Source organism: Haliotis asinina, chromosome 1, assembly GCF_037392515.1.
Source record: "Haliotis asinina isolate JCU_RB_2024 chromosome 1, JCU_Hal_asi_v2, whole genome shotgun sequence".
In the NCBI taxonomy this organism is placed as follows: Eukaryota; Metazoa; Mollusca; class Gastropoda; order Lepetellida; family Haliotidae; genus Haliotis; species Haliotis asinina.
This window is the reverse complement of record NC_090280.1, coordinates 53,227,139-53,248,044: the sequence shown is the minus strand read 5'-3', so window position 1 is coordinate 53,248,044 and position 20,906 is coordinate 53,227,139. Positions and strand designations below refer to the sequence as shown.

General features: G+C 42.0%; 2 protein-coding genes across 2 annotated transcripts; both read right to left on the bottom strand.

Annotated features, from left to right (window-relative positions):
- Window positions 1–3,169: 3,169 nt before the first annotated feature.
- On the bottom strand, window positions 3,170–13,014 carry LOC137273601 (uncharacterized). The gene is made up of 6 exons (XM_067806360.1): window positions 12,963–13,014; window positions 12,185–12,322; window positions 10,172–10,609; window positions 4,791–4,928; window positions 4,427–4,492; window positions 3,170–3,642 (listed from the first exon to the last, which is right to left on the bottom strand). Exons 1-6 carry the CDS (start codon window positions 13,012–13,014, stop codon window positions 3,170–3,172), a joined length of 1,305 nt encoding a protein of 434 aa, XP_067662461.1.
- Window positions 13,015–16,513: 3,499 nt separating this feature from the next.
- On the bottom strand, window positions 16,514–20,906 carry LOC137273591 (uncharacterized). Its single transcript, XM_067806349.1, has 4 exons — window positions 20,855–20,906; window positions 19,995–20,132; window positions 19,598–19,660; window positions 16,514–17,280 (listed from the first exon to the last, which is right to left on the bottom strand). The coding sequence occupies exons 1-4, from the start codon at window positions 20,904–20,906 to the stop codon at window positions 16,808–16,810; spliced, it is 726 nt and encodes a 241-aa protein (XP_067662450.1). The 3' UTR covers window positions 16,514–16,807.

The following is a 20,906-nucleotide window of genomic DNA, read 5'->3' as shown; positions in this document are numbered from 1 at the left end:
CCTATCTATGCGATCCCATATCGATGGTGATCTGTGTGATCCCTCATCGATGCTTGTCTGCTACTCACAGTGACTGCACCATACCCCATTAATGAACCTGAGGGGGGTATCACAGCCTAGTGGTCAAAGCATTCGATTCCCCAATTAGGTATATGTGAAGTCCATTTCTAGCATGCCCCGCAGTGAACTTGCTGAGACATTGCTGAAAGTGGCGTAAAACCACTCATTCCTGATCCTCCCCAAAACGACCTTTCTGTCGAAGGTAATTCCACTAATTTCGTCTACATCAACCTAGAAAGTAGTCCTTGAGTCAACTGAAAACATACCGTTTCCTCAAACACTCTTGACACCAACATTTCGCTGGAAATGCACGCAGATACGCACAGAGCACTGACACGTTCACTGAATGCACAATAACGGATGACATGTATAACGGTAACCCGTTTAAGGCATACTGACCTGTGGTTACCGCACTCGGCAACATTCAAGCTGTCTTTAGATATTCCAGTCAGGATCACACAATCCAGTGATCAACAACATGAACGGCGACTTATACAATTAGGACACGATGACATGTTTCAGCCAATTCAGCGAGCCTGACCACCCGATCTCGTTAATCGCCTGTTTGTATGTATTTCTATGAGTTGTAGATAAGCCAAGAGAAGTGGAAAGATTTTCTCCACTGTCATGAAGACCACGAATCTGGGCGTGACAAACCATACTGTCAGACTGAATAGGAGATTCGAGCCCTTGTTCAGCATAGTTTGTGCCTTAAATTCACCTAGCCATTCAAGGTCCAAAATGTGAAAACATTTGGTCTGGTCAGAAAAACACCAATGATCTGAAACATTTTCGATCGGAAAAGATTTTAATCGACATGAAAATTGCATTTTGATAATGTCATACATGAACCTTTGTTAGAGGAAAGACGTTCATCACACAGTCTGCAATTTTCGGACATGTAATGGTCTACTTCTAAATTATGTTCAGGATGCTGTTGCTAATAATTCCAACAAACATCGTGGTGTGAAATATGTTGATTTGGGGCATATTTCCTGACAGCTACGTCTCCCATATTCCTAGAAAATCGATCATTATTTAGTTAAGGGTTATAGGGACCTATATCGATATTCAGTCCTAAAAGCAATATAACAGGATAAATGAACCAGTGCTAAAAAGAACTACACACCGAAGAATATTGCATATTAAGGATTCACATAATTAAACATAAAGTAATAAAACTATATTGAACCATGTCAATCCGGAAACAAACCAAAATCGAGAAAAATCCAAAACAACTTTTTCGGATGTAACACGAAATGCACGTACACACTGACATTACAAATGAGTCCACGCGACACGCCAGCAACAAAGTTATGAAAAACATGTTTGATTCAAATCATAAGAGAGAGAGAGCGCTGTCGGAATTATCGTCATTGCCAGAACTTTCAGCTACATCAGAGCAATTGCCATCGGACTGATGCAACGACTAAGACAAACTGCCAATACGTCAGACAGGCCTTGAAGTGGTCAAACACATCTGACAACGTCGCCACATTCGGACAATTCATTTGAGAATTCTTTTTGTAACGTCAACGTCAACGACAGCGACGGCACTAGGCGACCGTATCAGAACACGACGACCCTACCGCAGAGTAGATGTTACACATACGTACACATACTGAGAGATGTTACACATACCGATACATCCGGGAACAAACCAAACCCGCGAAAAACGCAAAACGACTTTTTCTGATGCACCACGAAATGCACATGCATACTCACATTACAAATCAGCCCAATCGACACGCCAGCAACCCAGATGTGAAAAACACATGTTTGATTCAAATCGTAAGAGAGAGAGGGGGAGACCTAAGGGAATGGTTTATTGACAGAACTTTCAGCTGCATCAGAGCAATTGTCATCACACTGATGCAACGACTAAGATAAACTGCCAGTACGTCACACAGGCCTTGAAGTGGTCGACCACGTCTGACTACGTCCGATGATGATCGCCACAAAATTCATCTGATAATTCTTTTTGTAACGTTGACGTCAACGGCAACGACGGCACTAGGCCACCGTATCAGTCGATGTACAGTGCATCGGAGACTAAGTGAACATGGTATTCGAGCCTATACTTCGACCCTACCGCGGACTGCGTCTGACTCTTCAAAACCGACTTCGTGGACTGACATGGGCCAGTCGGGATCAACGCTGGCAGATGCGTGATTGACGACGTGTGAAGTTCAACGACCTGAGTACGATTTGGGTTTAACGCCGAAATGCGTTCAAACCGTTTGGAGCCGGTAGCTTGATAGGGATGGGATCTGTGGCGACCTAGAAACCAGAATTTTGCTTATTGATAGCAATCTGAATGCTCGAATATACAGTGATAAGGTTTTGGCAAGCAGTTGTGAGGCCAGTTTTCAAGCAGTTAGCACGTGGAATTATCTGCCAACACGATAACGCAAGGCCTCATACAGCTTTGCTGTGTTCAGTCTTTACTGCGACATGAAACCGATAGAACACCTATGGGACTACCTACGAATCAGAAAACTAAACAGCTGGAACAATGGTTCCCATGGGAAGGGCCATGAATCACGCCTAACGTCTTTCGTCGGCTTACATCCTCAATGAGTCGACGAGATTTGATGTGTACTGACGCCAATAGTGGACACACTTACTATTGATTCAACATATGATGACATTGTGGAGAAAACCATACCACGTCCTTCAGTGTCAGTCTAACGGTCCTTTCGACGTATTATGAAATGAAATTGTGTACATTGTCTGTAAAACTGAACTATGTTTTGAAATATAATAGATGTTATTTTTTTATGTTTTTCTTTTCAAGCTTAGTCAAACACCCTGCATACTTTCTTTTTAACACTAGTTTAGCACATTCATTTCGACCCACACAGATTCTGTTGTACATACGGACTGTTGGATACATACCACATTACAAATGTTCCCAAATTCATTCACAAATGATGTTTCCCAGTGATAACGATTTACAAACAAGTGATTGGCTGCACTGTCTTCGAAATATTATGAAGCCAGTATACCGTTGAATCTAATGTGCATGTATGGTCAATACTGAAATATGTCTCTCAATACACAGACTAATACAGAATTTGAGAAAACACACATCTTGTTTACAATATTTCTATTTAGTGCAAAGGGCACATGTCAACTCCCAACCGTCGACATAAGGGGGGCAGGGCAGGATACCACATTTGGCGTCGATCATATACAAGAGATGGCCGTTTGTGTTTGCTTTACCCCCAGGCATGGCTGCTGCTTCACTATCTACACAGACATAATCACTGGAACCAGTGTGTGCAGTAGCGCCGCCAAACAGATAGCCCTTGTATTCCAGGTGCCATCCAGGAAAACACTCGTTCCTGGCAGGAACCATGATGGCACTTGTTTTGTGATGACTCTGGCACACCACACACGGGACATCGTCTTCAAACAGCTGATGAAGAGGAGATGTCTCTCTATCTGTTTGATACTCAGTGCCATAGATATAACTGTCTGATGCTTCACTAGTGTACTTTTCGTAGATGGGTGCTTCGGGGAGGCACAGCGTTGTTCCCGGACCCCCTTTCGCCTGATAATGACTCCCACCGGCACAACCTGAAATTAGTCCAACCATAACTGATAGGATACGAGTGCCCTTCGAATTCTGTACATAATTAACAATATTGAAGATGACGATGATAATGATGAGGATGAACACTGACTGAACTGCATGCGATGTAGCCATTATCATCTTTGGAGCTTTGAGGCAGTCTAGTGGTGACAGCGTTCCCTCGTCACTCGAAAGACACGGGTTCGATTGCCCACTTTCATTGTCGTCATGGGTCTACAAAATTCCATAACATCAACGAAAGAGGCTAAATAAATTCCACATCGGAACGGTGTACAAAGTGGTAAGAACTGAAGGAAAGTGTCACTGAAGAGTATGAGACCGGGTGTTGGGAATAAGATCAGGATATCTGGTACTCAATCTAATGATTCAAACACGGGAGCACAACTGCATTTCAACCGATTCACACTTGAATTTGACGTGAGCCACAACAGCATACTCAAAAGTTTATTGATCAAGGCTACATCATTCAAGGTTTCAATACAGCTTCCAAAGCGTTTTATGACAGACACATCGGAGATATTTGCACGTTTGACGCATCAGAGCCCAAAATGATGCCCAAAGCAATTCCTTATGCTGGCTTTATGTTGTCCTGCCTGTAGATGTGTTTGTGACACGTCTTACGTGCACGACCGGGTGTGTCCCCTATTCGTGGAGGCCTTTTTGTCTCCATCACATATATATTCAGAAAGGTGCAATCAACGTTTCTACTAAACAAATCGAGACTGACTTATGCATATATGTAAACAGGATTTCACCACTTTTACGTACCTTTGTACACGACATCATTTCCTTTGGGACATGTTGTCTTTCCCCAGCGTGTGAATGTCGCTCCTCCTGCTCCAAGTGAAACGAATACCAAAGAAAATATCAGATAGTAATGCAGTACAAGTGAGTGAGTTAGTTTACGCCCTATTCAACAATATTCTAGATACATGTCGACGGTTTGTAAATAATCGAGTGTGGACAACACAATCCAGGCTTCACCAGCATGAGCATCGACCTGTGTAATCCAAGTCAGCGAGTCTGACCTCCCGATCCCGTTAGTCGTCTCTTACGACAAGCATCAATTCTAATCTGTTTTTTTTCACCGGTGAATTCAGTATGGCATTGTAAGGTTAACTTAATCGTTTACCCGATCTGGTCCAGTGAGAAGAATCAGTTTCAGGTGGTATAATCTTCTCTCCCAGATGTATCCTCAACAGTGACTTCAGGTCATGCAGGAACCTCCGGTCCGCGGGACAGTCCGCATTGTTCGGATTCAAGACCACAGCTGTGACCAAGGAAACAAATAATACCCAGTGTAGGAACTTCCTTCTTTAATTTCAACACCATTGACTCAACACCATTGACATGATTGCTCATGTCACAGGTGACCACAACTGACATAACAACTTTATTATTCATATCGCAGGAGGACACTTTTAACTTAAGAACATGACTGTTCATATCGTATCTAGACACAGCTGATAAAACAGCATGACTGTTCAGATCCTATCTAGACACAACTGATAAAAAAACATGATTGTTCAGATCGTATCTAGACCCAACTGATAAAACACTATGATTGTTCATTTTGTATCTAAACACAACTGATAAAACAACTTGACTGTTCAGATTGTATGTAGACACAACTGATAAAACAACATGATTGTTCAGATTATATGTAGAGACAACTGATAAAGCAACAGATCGTATGAAACACATGAATCCATACCTGTGGCTATCCCAACCTGGACGATCGTAGAAACATACAGCGGTAGCTTCATGGTTGCAAGTCTGAATACAAACACGTCTGGTTGTGGTTATATACACACTCTTCACGGGTTTGACAGTTGTGGAGTGTTCAAGATGTCTCCGTTTCAAATAGTTTTCAAGTGTTTAATGCACATTAAGTATCAGTACATATTTGCTCAGCTGTTGAGCCATAGAGCGCTGAACACATATATACATTAGCACAAACAATGGTCTGACGTGTGTGAATTTCTCTTTGTACTCTCTATACATTGCTGAAGTGAACACAAGAACAGCAACTGAGTAGATCGTGTTGATATACAAGAGATTGCTGACACGTTCTGAGTCTACATATTTGTACTGCCTGGTTGCAAGATATCATATAAAATATTCCCTTCAAGGTCCGCACACCATTGTCGTTGATGGTTGGTCATTGTGGGTCGGGAGTACAATGCTTAAGTGTTCAACAGTTGTACTTGTTTGTGTTGTTCAGGGAAATTACTGCGATGTGTCTCTTGCATTCCAGATAGCACCTAGCGACGGAATAACTCCTCACCAGGTTGGTACATGGAACAAATATGCTGTCTGCTAAACATTGCTATATAACCAAGTGTTCAGAAGTAACCGCCAAACACACTGTACATACATGCTGATCTATATGGACCCATATCGATGCTGATCCATGTGATCCCATATGGATGCTGATCTATGGGATCCCATATCGATGCTGATCTATATGATACCATGTCGATGTTGATCTGTGTGATGCTATATCCATGTTGATCTATGTGATTCTACATCGATGCTGATCTATGTAATCCCTTTTTGATGTTGATCTAGGTGATCCCACATCAATGTGCTGTGTGATCTCGTATCGATTCTTATCTATATGATCCCACATCGATGCTTATCTATGTACTCCTATATCGATTTTGATGTAAGTGATTCTATGTAGATGCTGATGTATGTGATGCCATATGAATGCTGATTATATGATCCCATATCAGTGTTGTTCTGTGTGATCCCATATCGATGCCAATCTGTATAATTGCATATCAATGCTGATCTATGTGATCCGTTTATTGATGTTGATCCATGTAATCCCAAATGGATTGTGATATACGTGTCCCGATATCTATGTTAATCTCCCATATCGATGCTGATCTGTATGTTCCAATATTAGTATCTATGTGATCCCATATCGATGCTGAACTGGGTTATCCTGCATCGATGCTCATCTCTGCTTGTCTGCTACTCACAGTGACTGCACCATACCCCATTAATGAACCTGAGGACGGTGTGGTAGCTTTGCGGTTAAAGTGTTGACTTCTCACGCAAAACCCAGGGTTCGATTCCCCACATGGGTACAATATGTGAAGCCCATTTCTGACATGCCCCGCAGTGATACTGCTGAAATATTGCTAAAAGTGACGTAAACCCACTCATTTCTGAACCTCCCCAAACGACCCTTTTGTCGAAGGTAATTCGGCTCATTCCATCTACACCAAACTAGAAAGTAGTCTTTGAGTCATCTGAAAACATACCGTTTCCCCAAAAGCTCTTTGCACCAACATCTTGCTGGAATGTACACTGAAACGAAAAACCTAAATTCAAGAACGTGTAGATCAAACATACATTGATGAAATTTTGTGGAGTAATGCATTGCTGTCTTGTCCATATTTCATGAGAATACCAGTCATCACAGTTATTGCTGCTGTCCAACAGGTGGTGTTGACGTCAGTACCTCGTATGACCACCTCCAACTGCTACCACTGCTCGACACTTCCTGGGTACAGATCGAATCAGTCGTTGGATGTTTTGTTGTGGAATCCGTCTCCATTCCTCCTGCAGCACGTGGAACAACTGTTGAAGATTATGTGGTGGATCACACGTTGACGTCGATGTAGTCGTGTTTAGGAGGGAGACAACTTTTGGACTTTTGGCACGTATTCCTACTTCTCGGAGACGGTTCCTAATTGTCTGATCGGACACTCTTCGGGCTCCAAACTGTTCTTGTGCTGTGTCCCAGGCGATACGATGGCAGTCACGCAGGTGGGTTACCCGGATCTACTGATCTTGGGCAGGTGTAGGAACTCTAGGTCTTTCTTATCTTAGACGGCCAGTTGTCGGATTTATTTGACGAAATCGATCCCAGAATGGAGTTTATGTAATGGGATGAACAATGAAAATCCTTGCCACCTCACTCTCTGATTCGCCAGCGTGCAATCATCCAATTGCCTGATTTCGATCATCAGCGTTCAGACGTCCCATTTTCGTGTCCGGTACTTTCAAAGATCGTGGATGAAATTGTGATATTCATTTAGATCTTTTATAGTCACATGCTGTACTAATGCTTTGCTCATGAGAAACAGTCATTGTGTCTGATATTCGTGCTGCATGAGATTCACGTACATCATAACAATCCTGATTGATAACACCGTTCCAAATCATTTTTGGTTGCGTTTGGTCAAGCATGATCTTATAAAACATTCCCGAACCAATGTGCAACCCTAAGAAAATGTTTGAGTTTACATATTTGTACAAGATTGTCAGTATTATTTTTTAATTTCATATTGTGCCTCTTTGTTTTGAAGAGTGTATGCGGATACGTACAGAGCACTGGAACTTTCATTGAATGCACAATAACTAATGATATATATAACGATGACCCGTTTAAGGCATGCTGACGTGTGGTTGCCGGACTCAGCAACATCCAAGCTGTTTCTAGATATTCCACTCTGGATCAGACATTCCAGTGATCAACAGCATGAGCGTCGATTTACACAATTATTACACGATGACATGTTTTAGTCAAGTCAGCGAGCCTGACCACCCGATCCCGTTACTCGCCTGTATGTATGTATTTCTGTGAGTTGTAGATAAGCCAAAGAGAACTGTGTTGATATTCTCCAGTGTCATGAAGACCACGAATCTGGGCGTGACAAACCAAACTATCAGACTCAATAGGAGATTCGAACCCTTTTTCAGCATAGTTTGTGCCTTAAATTCAAGGTCCAAAATGTGAGAAAGCGCTTTGGTCTGGCCCCCCAAACACCAATGAGCTGAAACATTTCCGATCGGAAAAGATTTTTGATAATGTCATACATGAACCTTTGTTAGAAGAAATACGTTCCTCACACAGTCTGCAATTTTTGGACATTTAATGATATACTTCTAAATTATGATCAGGGTGCTGTTGCTAATAATTCCAACAAACACCGTGATGTGAAATATGTTGAGTTGGGGCATATTTCCTCAGAACTACGTCTCCGATATTCCTAGAAAATCGATCATTATTTAGCTAAGGATTATAGGGGCCTATATCAGTATTCAGTCCTAAAAGCAATAGAATGGGATAAATGAACCAGTGCTGAAAAGAACTACACACCGAAGAATATTGAATAAGGATTCACATAATTAAACATAAAACGAAATGCACGTACAAACTGACATTACAAAATCAGCCCACGCGACACGCCAGAAACCCAGATGTGAAAAACACGTTTGATTCAAATCGTAAGAGAGAGAGAGGGAGAGCTAAGGGAATGGCTGAACAAGGAGTTCATTGACAGAACTTTCAGCTGCATCAGAGCAATTGTCATCACACTGATGCAACAACTAAGACAAACTGCCAGTACGTCAAACAGGCCTTGAAGTGGTCGACCACGTCTGACAACGTCCGGTGATGACCGTCACATTAAAAAAAATCATCTGAGAATGTCGACGTTAACGACAGCGACGGCACTAGGCCACCGTATCAGTCGATGTGCAGTGCATTGGAGACTAAGTGAACATGGTATTCGAGCACTTCGACCCTACCGCAGACTGCGTCTGACTCTTCAAAACCGACGTCGTGGACTGACATGGGCAAGTCGGGATCGACGTTGTCAGATGCGTGATTGACGACGTGTGATGTTCAACGACCTGAGTAGGATTTGGGTTTAGCGCTGAAATGCGTTCAAACCGTTTGGAGCCGGTAGCTTGATAGGGAAGGGATCTACGGCGATCTAGAACTCAGAATTTTGCTTATTGATAGCAATCTGAATGCTCGAATATACAGTCGAATATGTGTCCAGTCTTTACTGCGACATGAATCCGATAGAACACTTATGGGACTACCTACAAATCAGAAGACTAAACAGCTGGAACAATGGTTAACACGAATCACCCCTAACGTCTTTCGTCGGCTTACATCCTCAATGAGTCGACGTGTTTTGATGTGTACTGACGTCAATAGTGGACACACTTACTATTGATTCAACATATGATGACATTGTGGAGAAAACCATACCACGTCCATCAGTGTCAGTCTAACGGTACGACGTATTATGAAATGAAATTGTGAACATTAATTGCTTTAAAAGTGAACTATGTTTTGAAATATACTAGATATTAATTTATATATGTTATTTTTTTTCTTTTCACGTTTGGTCAAACACCCTGCATACTTTCTTTTTAACACTAGTTTAGTATACGCATTTCGACCCATACAGATTCTGTTGTATATCCGAACTGGTGGATACATACCACATAAGAAATGTTCCCAAATTCATTCATAAATGATGTTTCAGTGTGATAACAATTTACAAACAGGTGATTGGCTGCACTGTCTTCGAAATATTATGAAGCTCGTATAGCGTTGAATCTAATCTGCATGTACGACAGTCATGGTCAATACTGAAATATTTCTCTCAATACACAGACTTATACAGAATTTGAGATAACACACATCTTGTTTACAATATTTCTATTTAGTGCAAAGGGCACATGTCAACTCCCAACCGTCGACAGAAGGTGGGCAGGGCAGGGCACCACATTTGGCGTCGATCATACACAAGAGATGGCCGTTTGTGTCTGCTTTACCCCCAGGCATGGCTTCTGGCTCACTATCTACACAGACATAATCAGTGGGACCAGTTTCTCCAGTACCACCACCAAACAGATAGCCCTTGTATTCCAGGTGCCACCCAGGAAAACACTCGTTCCTGGCAGGTACCATGATGGCAATTGTTTTGTGATGACTCTGGCACACCACACACGGAACATCGTCTTGATACAGCCGATGAAGAGGAGATGTCTCTCTATCTGTTTGATATTCAGAGCCATAGATATAACTTTCTGATACCTCACTAGTGTACTTTTCGTAGATGGGTGCTTCGGGGAGGCACAGCGTTGTCCCCGGACCCCCTTTCGCCTGATAATGACTTCCACCGGCATAACCTGAAATTAGTTCAACCATAATTGAGAGATATAATTGGTACAGTTCTGACCGTAATTACCAATATTGAAGATGACGATGTTAGTGATGAGGATGAATACTGACTGCACATAATGTAACCGTCATCGCCACTGGAGCTTTGGGGCAATCTAGTGATAGAGCTGGAATACTGCTAGAGACGGCATAAAAAAATACTCATTCAGTCCTTGGTTAAAAACAAAGCAACATACTCTTGTTTTCACATCAATAGTCTTATATAAAAGGACTTATTCTGTTTCTAAAATTGAGTAACGCTATATTGTATTTTTTTCAAGTTCAAGATTTCAAGTAGACAATTTGTCTGCACAGCCTGCTGTTTTTGTACATGAATCAATCCCATTGGTCATACAGTTAAGTCCATGATGGACCCTGAATCACATAAAAACTATATGAATGTGTGTTAGTGAGTGCATAAGTTTGGATGTACCTTTTGCAATATTCCAGCAATATTACGGCTAGCACACGAGAAATGGACCTGACTGTACCCAAGTCTCCATCGAGGTCTTCGGTGTGACGAGCGATTGATTTAACCACCGGCCGTATTATGCACTACATTTGAGGAGTAAGTGAGAAATGGGAGAAAATGTGAGGTCATGGGTCTACAAATTCCGGAACATCAACAAAAGAGAATAAATAGATTTCCAATTGGAACGGTGTACAAAGCGGTAACAATTGAAGGAATGTGTCACTGAAAATTATGAGACCGGTGTTTGGAATAAGTTCAGTATATCCGGTATTCAACCTAATGATTCAAACAAGGGAAAACAACTGCATTTTCAACCGATTCACACTTGAATTTGACGTGAGCCACAACCCCACCCTCGTAGTTCTTTGATCAAGCCTACAACATTCAGGGTCTCAATAAAACCTCCAAAGGGTTTTATGACACACGCGTTGGAGACATTTCCAAGTGTGACGCATCAGAGCCGAAAATGATGCTCGAAGCAATTCCTTCTGCTGACTTGGAGCAAATCATTCCCCCGCTTTTCAGGTGAAGAGGTGACCTGTCTGTACATGTGTTTGTGACACCTGTTACGTGTTGGACCGGATGTGTCCCCTATTAATTGGCGGAGACCTGTCCATGATATAGTCAAAATGGTGCAACCAATATTTCTACTAAACACATCGAGAAGAAGTCTTTCTTATGTGCATATGTAAATAGGATGTCGTCGCTCTTACTTACTTTTGTACACGACATCATTTCCCTTCGGACATGTTGTCTTTCCTCAGCGTGTGAATGTCGCTCATCCAGCTAAAAAAATCAAAGAACATATCAGATCTCATTACAAACGACTACTGAGACGCTTAGTAATGGAGTACAAATGAGTGCGTTAGTTTACGCCCTAGTCAACAATATTCCAGATATTTGGCGACGGTTTGTAAATAATCGAATGTGGAATACAATCCAGGGGTCAAAAGCATGAGCATCGACCTGTGTCTTCCAAGTCAGCGAGCCTGACCTTTCCATCCCGTTAGTCGCCTCTTACGACAAGCATCAATTCTACCAGTGAATCCAATATGACATCATGAGATTTTACCCGAGCTGGTCCAGTGTGAAGAGTCATTTTCAGGCGGTATAATCTTCTCTCCCAGGTGTAACCTCAAAAGTGACTTCAGATCATGCAGGAACCTCCGGTGCGCGGGACAGTCGACATTATTCTGATTCAGGGCCACAGCTGTGCCAAACGAGACAAATAATACCCAGTTTATAGAACTTCCTTCTTTAATTTCGACACCATTGACACAACAACATGACTGTTCATATTGCAGGTGGACACTATTGACGTAACAACGTGATTATTCATATCGCAGGAGGACTCTATTGACTTAAAAACATCATGGTTCATATCGTATCTAGGCTGATAAAACAATGTGATTGTTCATGTCGTACCTAGACGGATAAAACAACACGATTGTTCATATAGTATCTAGACTGGTAAAACAAGACGACTGTTCAGATCGTATCTACACTGATAAAACAAGACGATTGTTCATATCGTATCTAAACTAATGAAATAACGTGATTGTTCATATCGTATCTAGACTGACAAAACAACATGATTGATCATATGGTATCTAGACTGATAAAACAACACGACTGTTCATATCGAAGAGGGACGCCATTATGATGACAACATGTTGTTTTAAGTCATTCGTGTCGTAGACATTTGTCATTTGTCCAGGACCTTACAGGCTATGTCAGTTTTAACGAGGGATATGCTACTTCTTAACGAAGGCCTCCTCTTTTACAGACTGTCATGTTCTTCAGGAAACCTTGTAAATCGATCATCTAAGCGCAAACACATGAATACATACCTGTGGCTATCCCAGCCTGGGCGGTGATAGCAACATACAGCGTTATCTTCATGGTTTGAAGTCTGAATACAAACACGTGTGGTTGTGGTTATATACACCCTCTTCACAGGTATGACTGTTGTGAAGTGTTGAAGATGTCTCCGTTTCAAATAGTTTTCATGTATTTTATTTACATTAAGCATCAGTAGATATTTGCCCAGCTGTTGAACCAGAGAGTGCCGAATATATACATACATTTGTAAATTGCTGCGATGTGTCTCTTGCATTCCAGATACCACTTAGTGACGCCAATAACTCCTCGCCAGGTTTGTACATGGAACAAATTTGTTGCCTGTTAACATTCCTCTGTAACCAAGTGTACAGAAGTAACCACCAAAAGACACTGTACATACATGCTGATCTATGTGATCCCATATGGATGTTGATCTATGTGATCCTGTATCGATTTTGATCTATGTTTACTTTCGTTGCATTGAAGTATGAAACTAAAAACCAAGGTGCAAACTTGTGTAGCGTAGCGGATTCTTACAAAAGTTTGCACCTTGGTTTTTAGTTTCATACTTCAATGCAACGAAAGAAATACAAAGTCAATCCTTATAATTAAATTCAGCAACAAATACTATACCCTGTCAACAATATTTTCCTTAAACGTAATCAAATTCATCGAAACGGATATCTTTGTTACCACCGATTAACATTTTCGGTGTAAGAATTTGGTAATGACATGACATGACTCATGTGACTCATTTACATAAAATGACACGCCTGCCAAACCATTAGCCAATCAGCATAGAGCACCCCCAAACAGCTGTCAATCAACCAAGCTAACATCGGTCGACGAATCAGAGTGGAACAACTCAACGTGACGCGTCCCGGTATCGGCAAAGTTTCAAGTTCAAACGTTTGAATTACTACCTGCGAACTGAAAGAGACAGTTTGAAAAGTGAGAAATGGAAATGAAGCCCGATGATATGAAGTTAGTGGAACTGAGATTGTAGTATTTGCGCAAGCAGGAAGAGGCTGTGATGTGACTGGGATTGCGATGCCATGAACTGATGTTCCAACGTGCGCATGCTCTTGTCGAGGCGTTGCAACCTTATTAACGTTCACGGATAATTTTGAGTTGTTTGTTTATGTTAACCACAATGTATCACTTCAATGTTTACCCAAAGTTCATTAAGGTACCCGAGTGCAAGGGAATTCCCCCGCTGTGTAAAGGGTTCCCCGACATTCCTCAGGTCCGAAAGTAGTCCGGTGCGGTGGGCGTCGCTTATATTTTTCAGATTCATTGGGAAATGAAATCAAAAGAAATGTTCCCAGTTAACCAATCAGATTGCCAGAATTGTAATGAACACAATAAAAATTTAATTATTGTCATATGAATGTTGATCTATGTGATCTCATATCGATGTTGATCAAGTGATCCCGTATCAATGTTGATCTGTATGATCCCATGATGTCGATGTTGATCTGTGTGATCTTATATGCATGTTCATCTATGCTGATCTATGTGATTCTACATCGGTGGTGACCTGTGTGATTCCTTATTGATGTTGATCTATGTGATCCCAAATCGAATGTGATTTATGTGATCCTATATCGATGCTTATCTATGTGATTCCGTGTAGATGCTGATGTACGTGATGCCATATGAAATCTAACTTTATGATTCCATATCAGTGTCGATCTGTGTGATCCCATGTCGATGTCAACCTGTGTAATTCCAGATCAGTGCTGATCTCTCCGATCCCTTGTTGATGTTGACCTATGTGATCCCTATCGATGCTGATCTGTATATTCCAATACTGGTATCGATGCTGATCTATATGATGCCATACGGATGTTGACCTAGGTGATGCCATATAGATGCTGATCAATGTGATCCCATATCTATGTTGATCAATTTGATCCCATACCGATGCTGATCTGTATATTCAAATGCTAGTATCCATGCTCTTATATATATATCCGATCCCATATCGATGCTGACCTGGGTGCTTCCTCATTGATGCACATCTCTGCTTGTCTGCTACTCACAGTTACTGCACCATACCCCATTAATGAACCTGAGGACGGTGTGGTAGCCTTGTGGTTAAAGTGTTGGCTTGTCACGCAAAACCCAGGGTTCGATTACTCACATGGGTACAATATGTGAAGCTCATTTCTGGCATGCCCCGCAGTGATACTGCTGAAATATTGCTAAAGTGGCGTAAACTCACTCATTTCTGAACCTCCCCAAAACGACCCTTTTGTCGAACGTAAGTCCGCTCATTCTGTCGACACCAAGTCACTCATGTGAAATATGCATATGGGCATATTTGACCGATCGATATCAAGCTAAGGATTATAGGTACCTATTACCTATATCGATATTCAGTCCTAAAAGCGATGTAACAGGATAAATGAACCAGTGCTGAAAAAACAAACAAAAAAAACCCAAAAAAACTACACACCATGCACATGCATACTGACATTACAAATCAGCCCACGCCACACGCCACCAACCCAGTTGTGAAAAACACATGTTTGATTCACATCGTAAGAAAGAGAGAGCTAATGAAGAGAGCTGAACAAGGAGTCGATCGTCATTGCCGGAACCTTCGGCTGCATTAGAGCCATTGTTATCACGCTGGTGCAACAACTAAGACAAACTACCAATACGTCAAACAGGCCATGGAGTGGTCGACCACGTCTGACTACGTCCGGTGATGATCGCCACAAAATTCATCTGAGAATTCTTTTTGTAACGTTGACATCAACGGCAGCGACGGCACTAGGCCACCGTATCAGTCGATGTACAGTGCATCGGAGACTAAGTGAACATTGTATTCGAGCACCCTACAGCGGCCTGCGTCTGACTCTTCAAAACCGACTTCGTGGACTGACATGGGCCAGTCGGGATCGACATTGTCAGATGTGTGATTGACGACGTGTGATGTTCAACGACCTGAATAGGTTTTGAGTAATGACGGCCGATCTTGTGTTTACAGACGAGTGGGTTCAGCGCCGAAATGCGTTCAACCGTTTGGAGCCGGTAGCCTGATAGTGATGGGATCTGCTGCGATTCCAAAACGAGACTTTTGCTTGTTGATGACAATCTGAATGCTCGAAGACAAAGGGATAAGGTTTTGGCAACCAATTGTGAGGCCATTTTACCAGCAGTTACCATGTCGCATTCTCTGCCATCACGACTTTCTTTATAACGCTCTCATCGTTGTTTTGCTGTGGTCAGTCTTTACTGTGACATGAAACTCATAGAACGTTTAGGGGACTACCTACAAATTAGAAAACTAAACAGCTGGAACAATGTTTCCCATTGGAATGCCACGAATCACACCTAACGCCCTTCGTCGGCTTACATCCTCAATGAGTTGACGTGTTTTGATGTGTTTTGATGCCAATAGTGGACACACTTACTATTGGTTGAACATATGCTGACATTGTGAAGAAAACCATTCCATGTCCTTCAGTGTTAGTCTAACGATACTTTCGACGTATTATGAAATGAAACTGTGTACATTTGCTGTAAAAGTGAAGTATGATTTGTAATATACTAGATATTAATTTATTTATGTTTTCATTTTCTTTTCAAGTTTGGTCAAACACTCTGGATACCTTCTTTTTAACACTAGGTTGGTATACGCATTTCGACCCACACAGATTCTGTTGTATATGTGGACTGGTGGATACATACCACATGAGAAGTTTTCCTCAACTCATTCACAAATGATGTTTCCTTTTATAACAATTTATAAACAGGAAAAAACGAGGAAAGTTTCCTTTAAGGCTACATTGAGTCGACTTATACAGAATTTGAGATAACACACATCTTGTTTACAATATTTCTATTTAGTGCAAAGGGCACATGTCAACTCCCAACCGTCGGCATAAGGGGGACAGGGCAGGGCACCACATTTGGCGTCGATCATATATAAGAGATGGCCGTTTGTGTTTGCTTTACCCCCAGGGATAGCTTCTGGTTCACTATCTACACAGACATAATCACTGGAGCCAGTGTGTGCAGTAGGGCCACCAAACAGATAGCCCTTGTATTCCAGGTGCCATCCAGGAAAACACTCGTTCCTGGCAGGTACCATGATGGCAATTGTTTTGTGATGACTCTGGCACACCACACACGGGACATCGTCTTGATACAGCCGGTGAAGAGGAGATGCCTCTCTATCTGTTTGATATTCAGTTCCATAGATATAACTTTCTGATGGCTCACTAGTGTACTTTTCGTAGATGGGTGCTTCGGGGAGGCACAGCGTTGTCCCCGGACCCCCTTTTGCCTGATAATGACTTCCACCAGCATAACCTGAAATTAGTCCATAATTGATGACATTGGTACAGTTCTGACCGTAATTAACAGTAATGATGATGAGGATGAATACTGACTGAACTGCATATGATGTAACCATTTGACATCCTTGTGGCTTCGGGCAATCTAGTGGTTCAAGTGTTCTCCTGTCAAACCGTAGGCTCGGATTCTTTTCCATACATTGCTTGAAGTCTATTTTGGTGTTCCCCGCTGTGATTTTGCTGGAACATTGCTAAAAGCGTATAAAACCATACTTAGTAAGTCAATGAAAGGAGTTATTTCGTTTCTAAAATTGTTTAATGCTATACTGTATTTTTTCAAGTTTCAATTTAGCAGCCATCGTACAAACACATAAGATTTCAAGTAGACAATTTGTTTGCACCGCCTACTGTTTTGTGCAAAATCTATCCAACTAGTCAAACACATATCAGTGCGTAATAGACTTTGGAATCACATAGAAACATGTGATTATATGTTAGTGCGTGAGTATGGTTTTACGCCGCTTTGTATAGCGGTGATTACCGGAACTGGGCCTGAATCCGGGTCTTTGGTGTGGTGAGCGAATGCTTAAACCGCCGGCCCTATTATGCGTTAGGTTTGTGGAGTGAGTGAGAAATTGGAATAGAAAATGACGTCATGGGTTTACAAGATGGTCGAACATCAACAAAACAGACTAAATAGATTTTCCATCTGAAAGGTGTACAAAACGGTAACATTTGAAGGAGAGCGTCACTGAAACCTTTGACACCAGGTGTTCGGAATAATGTCAACGAGTCATATCCGGTATTCAACCTAATGATTCAAACACGTGAACACAACTGCATTTTTCAACTGATTCACAACTGTATTTCTCATGAGCCACAACCCCACTCTCTCTTCTTTGATCAAGGCTACAACATTCAGGGTCTCAATACAGCTTCCAAAGGGTTTCATGACAGACACGTTGGAGATATTTCCAAGTTGGACGCATCAGAGCCCCAAATCATCCCCGAAGCAATTCCTTATGCTCACTTTATGTTGACCTGCATGTGCATGTGTTTTTCACACGTGTAATGTGTCCCCTATTGGCGGAGATGTGTTTGTCTCTATGACATATATATTCAGAAAGGTGCAATCAACGTTTCTACTAAACACATCGAGTCTTTCTTATGTAAACTACTCAAAACAAGAAACGCATAGCTAGTATTTTCCCTGTACCTTTTCGAATTTGAATCACATGTGTCTATGTAATCAGTATAATATACTGATATTATCTATGGTGAACGCTGACTGCAAGCATTTCCAAGTTTGAATCCATTGTCATTGAGGACAACTCGCCAAAACCCACCAAAATCTGTTTTCCTCAATAAATGCAATAAATTCTGAACGGGAAAAAATTCACACGTTTCCTTTTGCACGCACATTCCAGGTTTATTCGGCTTCGCCATGTGCGAAACAGGTTCACCACAGCATCCTTCGCAGCATCGGTAGTGCCAGGACTCTGATCAGACTGTGAGGAACCGCTTACAATTGTTGCCGACAACATCTCCCATGACCACTGGAAAGGTGGAAAACTGTTATCTTTGTGATGAGTCACGTTACATGCTGCGACGTCCCGACCCATCGACGTCGTAATGAACGATACGCTGCAAATTGTGTGCAGGAAGTGGACAGATTTAGTGGTGAAAGTGTCATGGTTTGGGTTAGCATCTCATACAATGGCAGGACAGATCTCATTCAGGTTCAGGGCAATTGGACAGTTCGACGTTACCGTGATGAAATCATCACACCTCATGTCCTTCCTTTCATGAACCGCCAGAACGTCATTTTTCAGCATGATCACGCTTGGTCGCATACAGCAAGAATAACCAGGGATTTCCTTGCCCGGAACAACTTTCAGGTTCTTGATTGGCCCTCACGATCACCGGATCTTAACCCTATTGAACATTTGTGGGACGAATTGGATCGTCGTGTGCGACAGCGTGACCCTCAGCCACAGACGTTATCTGCACTGTTTGTGGCGTTGAGGGAACACATTCCAAGGCACTTCATCCCGAGTCTGGTCCAGACTATGGGACACCAATGCCAAGCAACCTTTGATGCTAACGGTGGCCACACAAGATACTGACTCCTCAGCGACCTTGACCTCGGAAGACTTGTCATTTATGACGTACAGTTTCTTGCAGCATTGGACCGTTAATGTTCATTCAGGTTTTTTTCTTTACTGTCCTGTATTACTGAACCTTAACTGTATAAACTCATAACAAGTTTCAGCTATACGTTTCTTGTTTGAGTAGTGTACACATGTAAACAGGATTTCACAGCTGTTACGTACCTTTGTACACGACATCATTTCCTTTCGGACATGTTGTCCTTCCCCAGCGTGTGAATGTCGCTCCTGCAGCGCCAAATGAAACAAGAAAATCAAAGAAAATATCAGGTCTCATTAAACGACCACAGTGACGTGCGAGTGAGTTAGTTTTACACTGTACTCAGCAATACTCCAGATATGTGGCGGCAGGTAAATAATCGAGGGTAAATAATCGAGTGTGGACCTCATAATCAAGGGGTCAACAGCATGAGCATCGACCTGTGTCTTCCACATCAGCGAAACTGACCACCCGATCCCGTTAGTCGCCTCTTTCGGCAAGCATGGGCTACTGAAGATCAGTTCTATCCCGGTTCTTCATCGGTTATCCAGTATGACATCGTAGAATTAGCTAAGTGTTTACCCGAGCTGGACCAGTATGGAGAGTCGGTTTCAAGCGGTATAATCTTCTCTCCCAGGTGTAACCTCAACAGTGACTTCAGATCATGCAGGAACCTCCGGTCCGCGGGACAGTCCACATTGTTCTGATTTAAGGTCGCAACTGTGCCCAAGAAAACAAATAGTAGCCAGTTTATGGAACTTCTCTAACTTATAATGGCGTTTCATTTTAATTTCAATCATGGTCGTCAGAGATAAGCTGATGTTGTGCTCGTATAGTAGCAGAATATGTATCTGACATGGCCACATGAATTGTTGAAGTGTAGGAAGTTCTTTAAGTGCGACACCATTGACATGACAACCTGACTGCTCATATTGCTGGTGAATACCAATGACATAAGGGCATCATCATTTGTTGATATCCCAGCTAAACACCATTAACATAACAGCATGATTATTCTGGTGGACAGAATTTTATTTCTGGTGGACACAACTGACAGAACAGCATTATTGTTCATACTGAAGATGGACACCACTGACATTGTTGATATCGCAAGTGGACACAGCTGGCATACCAAAAGGATCGTTCATGTCGCAGGTGGACACAATTGTTATAACAACATGATAGTTCATGTCGTAAGTGGACACTATTGGCATAATAACATAGCTGTTCACATTGGTGAACATCATTGTCATAACAACATGCTTTCTTTAATTCCTTCGCGTCATAGACATACTCGCAGATTCATTTGATCAGAACGTTACAGGTTGTCTGTTTGGACGAGTTGTATGCTACGTCTTGACCAAAGTCTGTTGTTTCATAGATCATGATATTTAGGAAAACTAGAGAATCGATCATCTAAGCGTGAACACGCGAACACATACCTGTGCCTACCCCAACCAGGACGATGATAGCGGCATACAGCGTTAGCTTCAT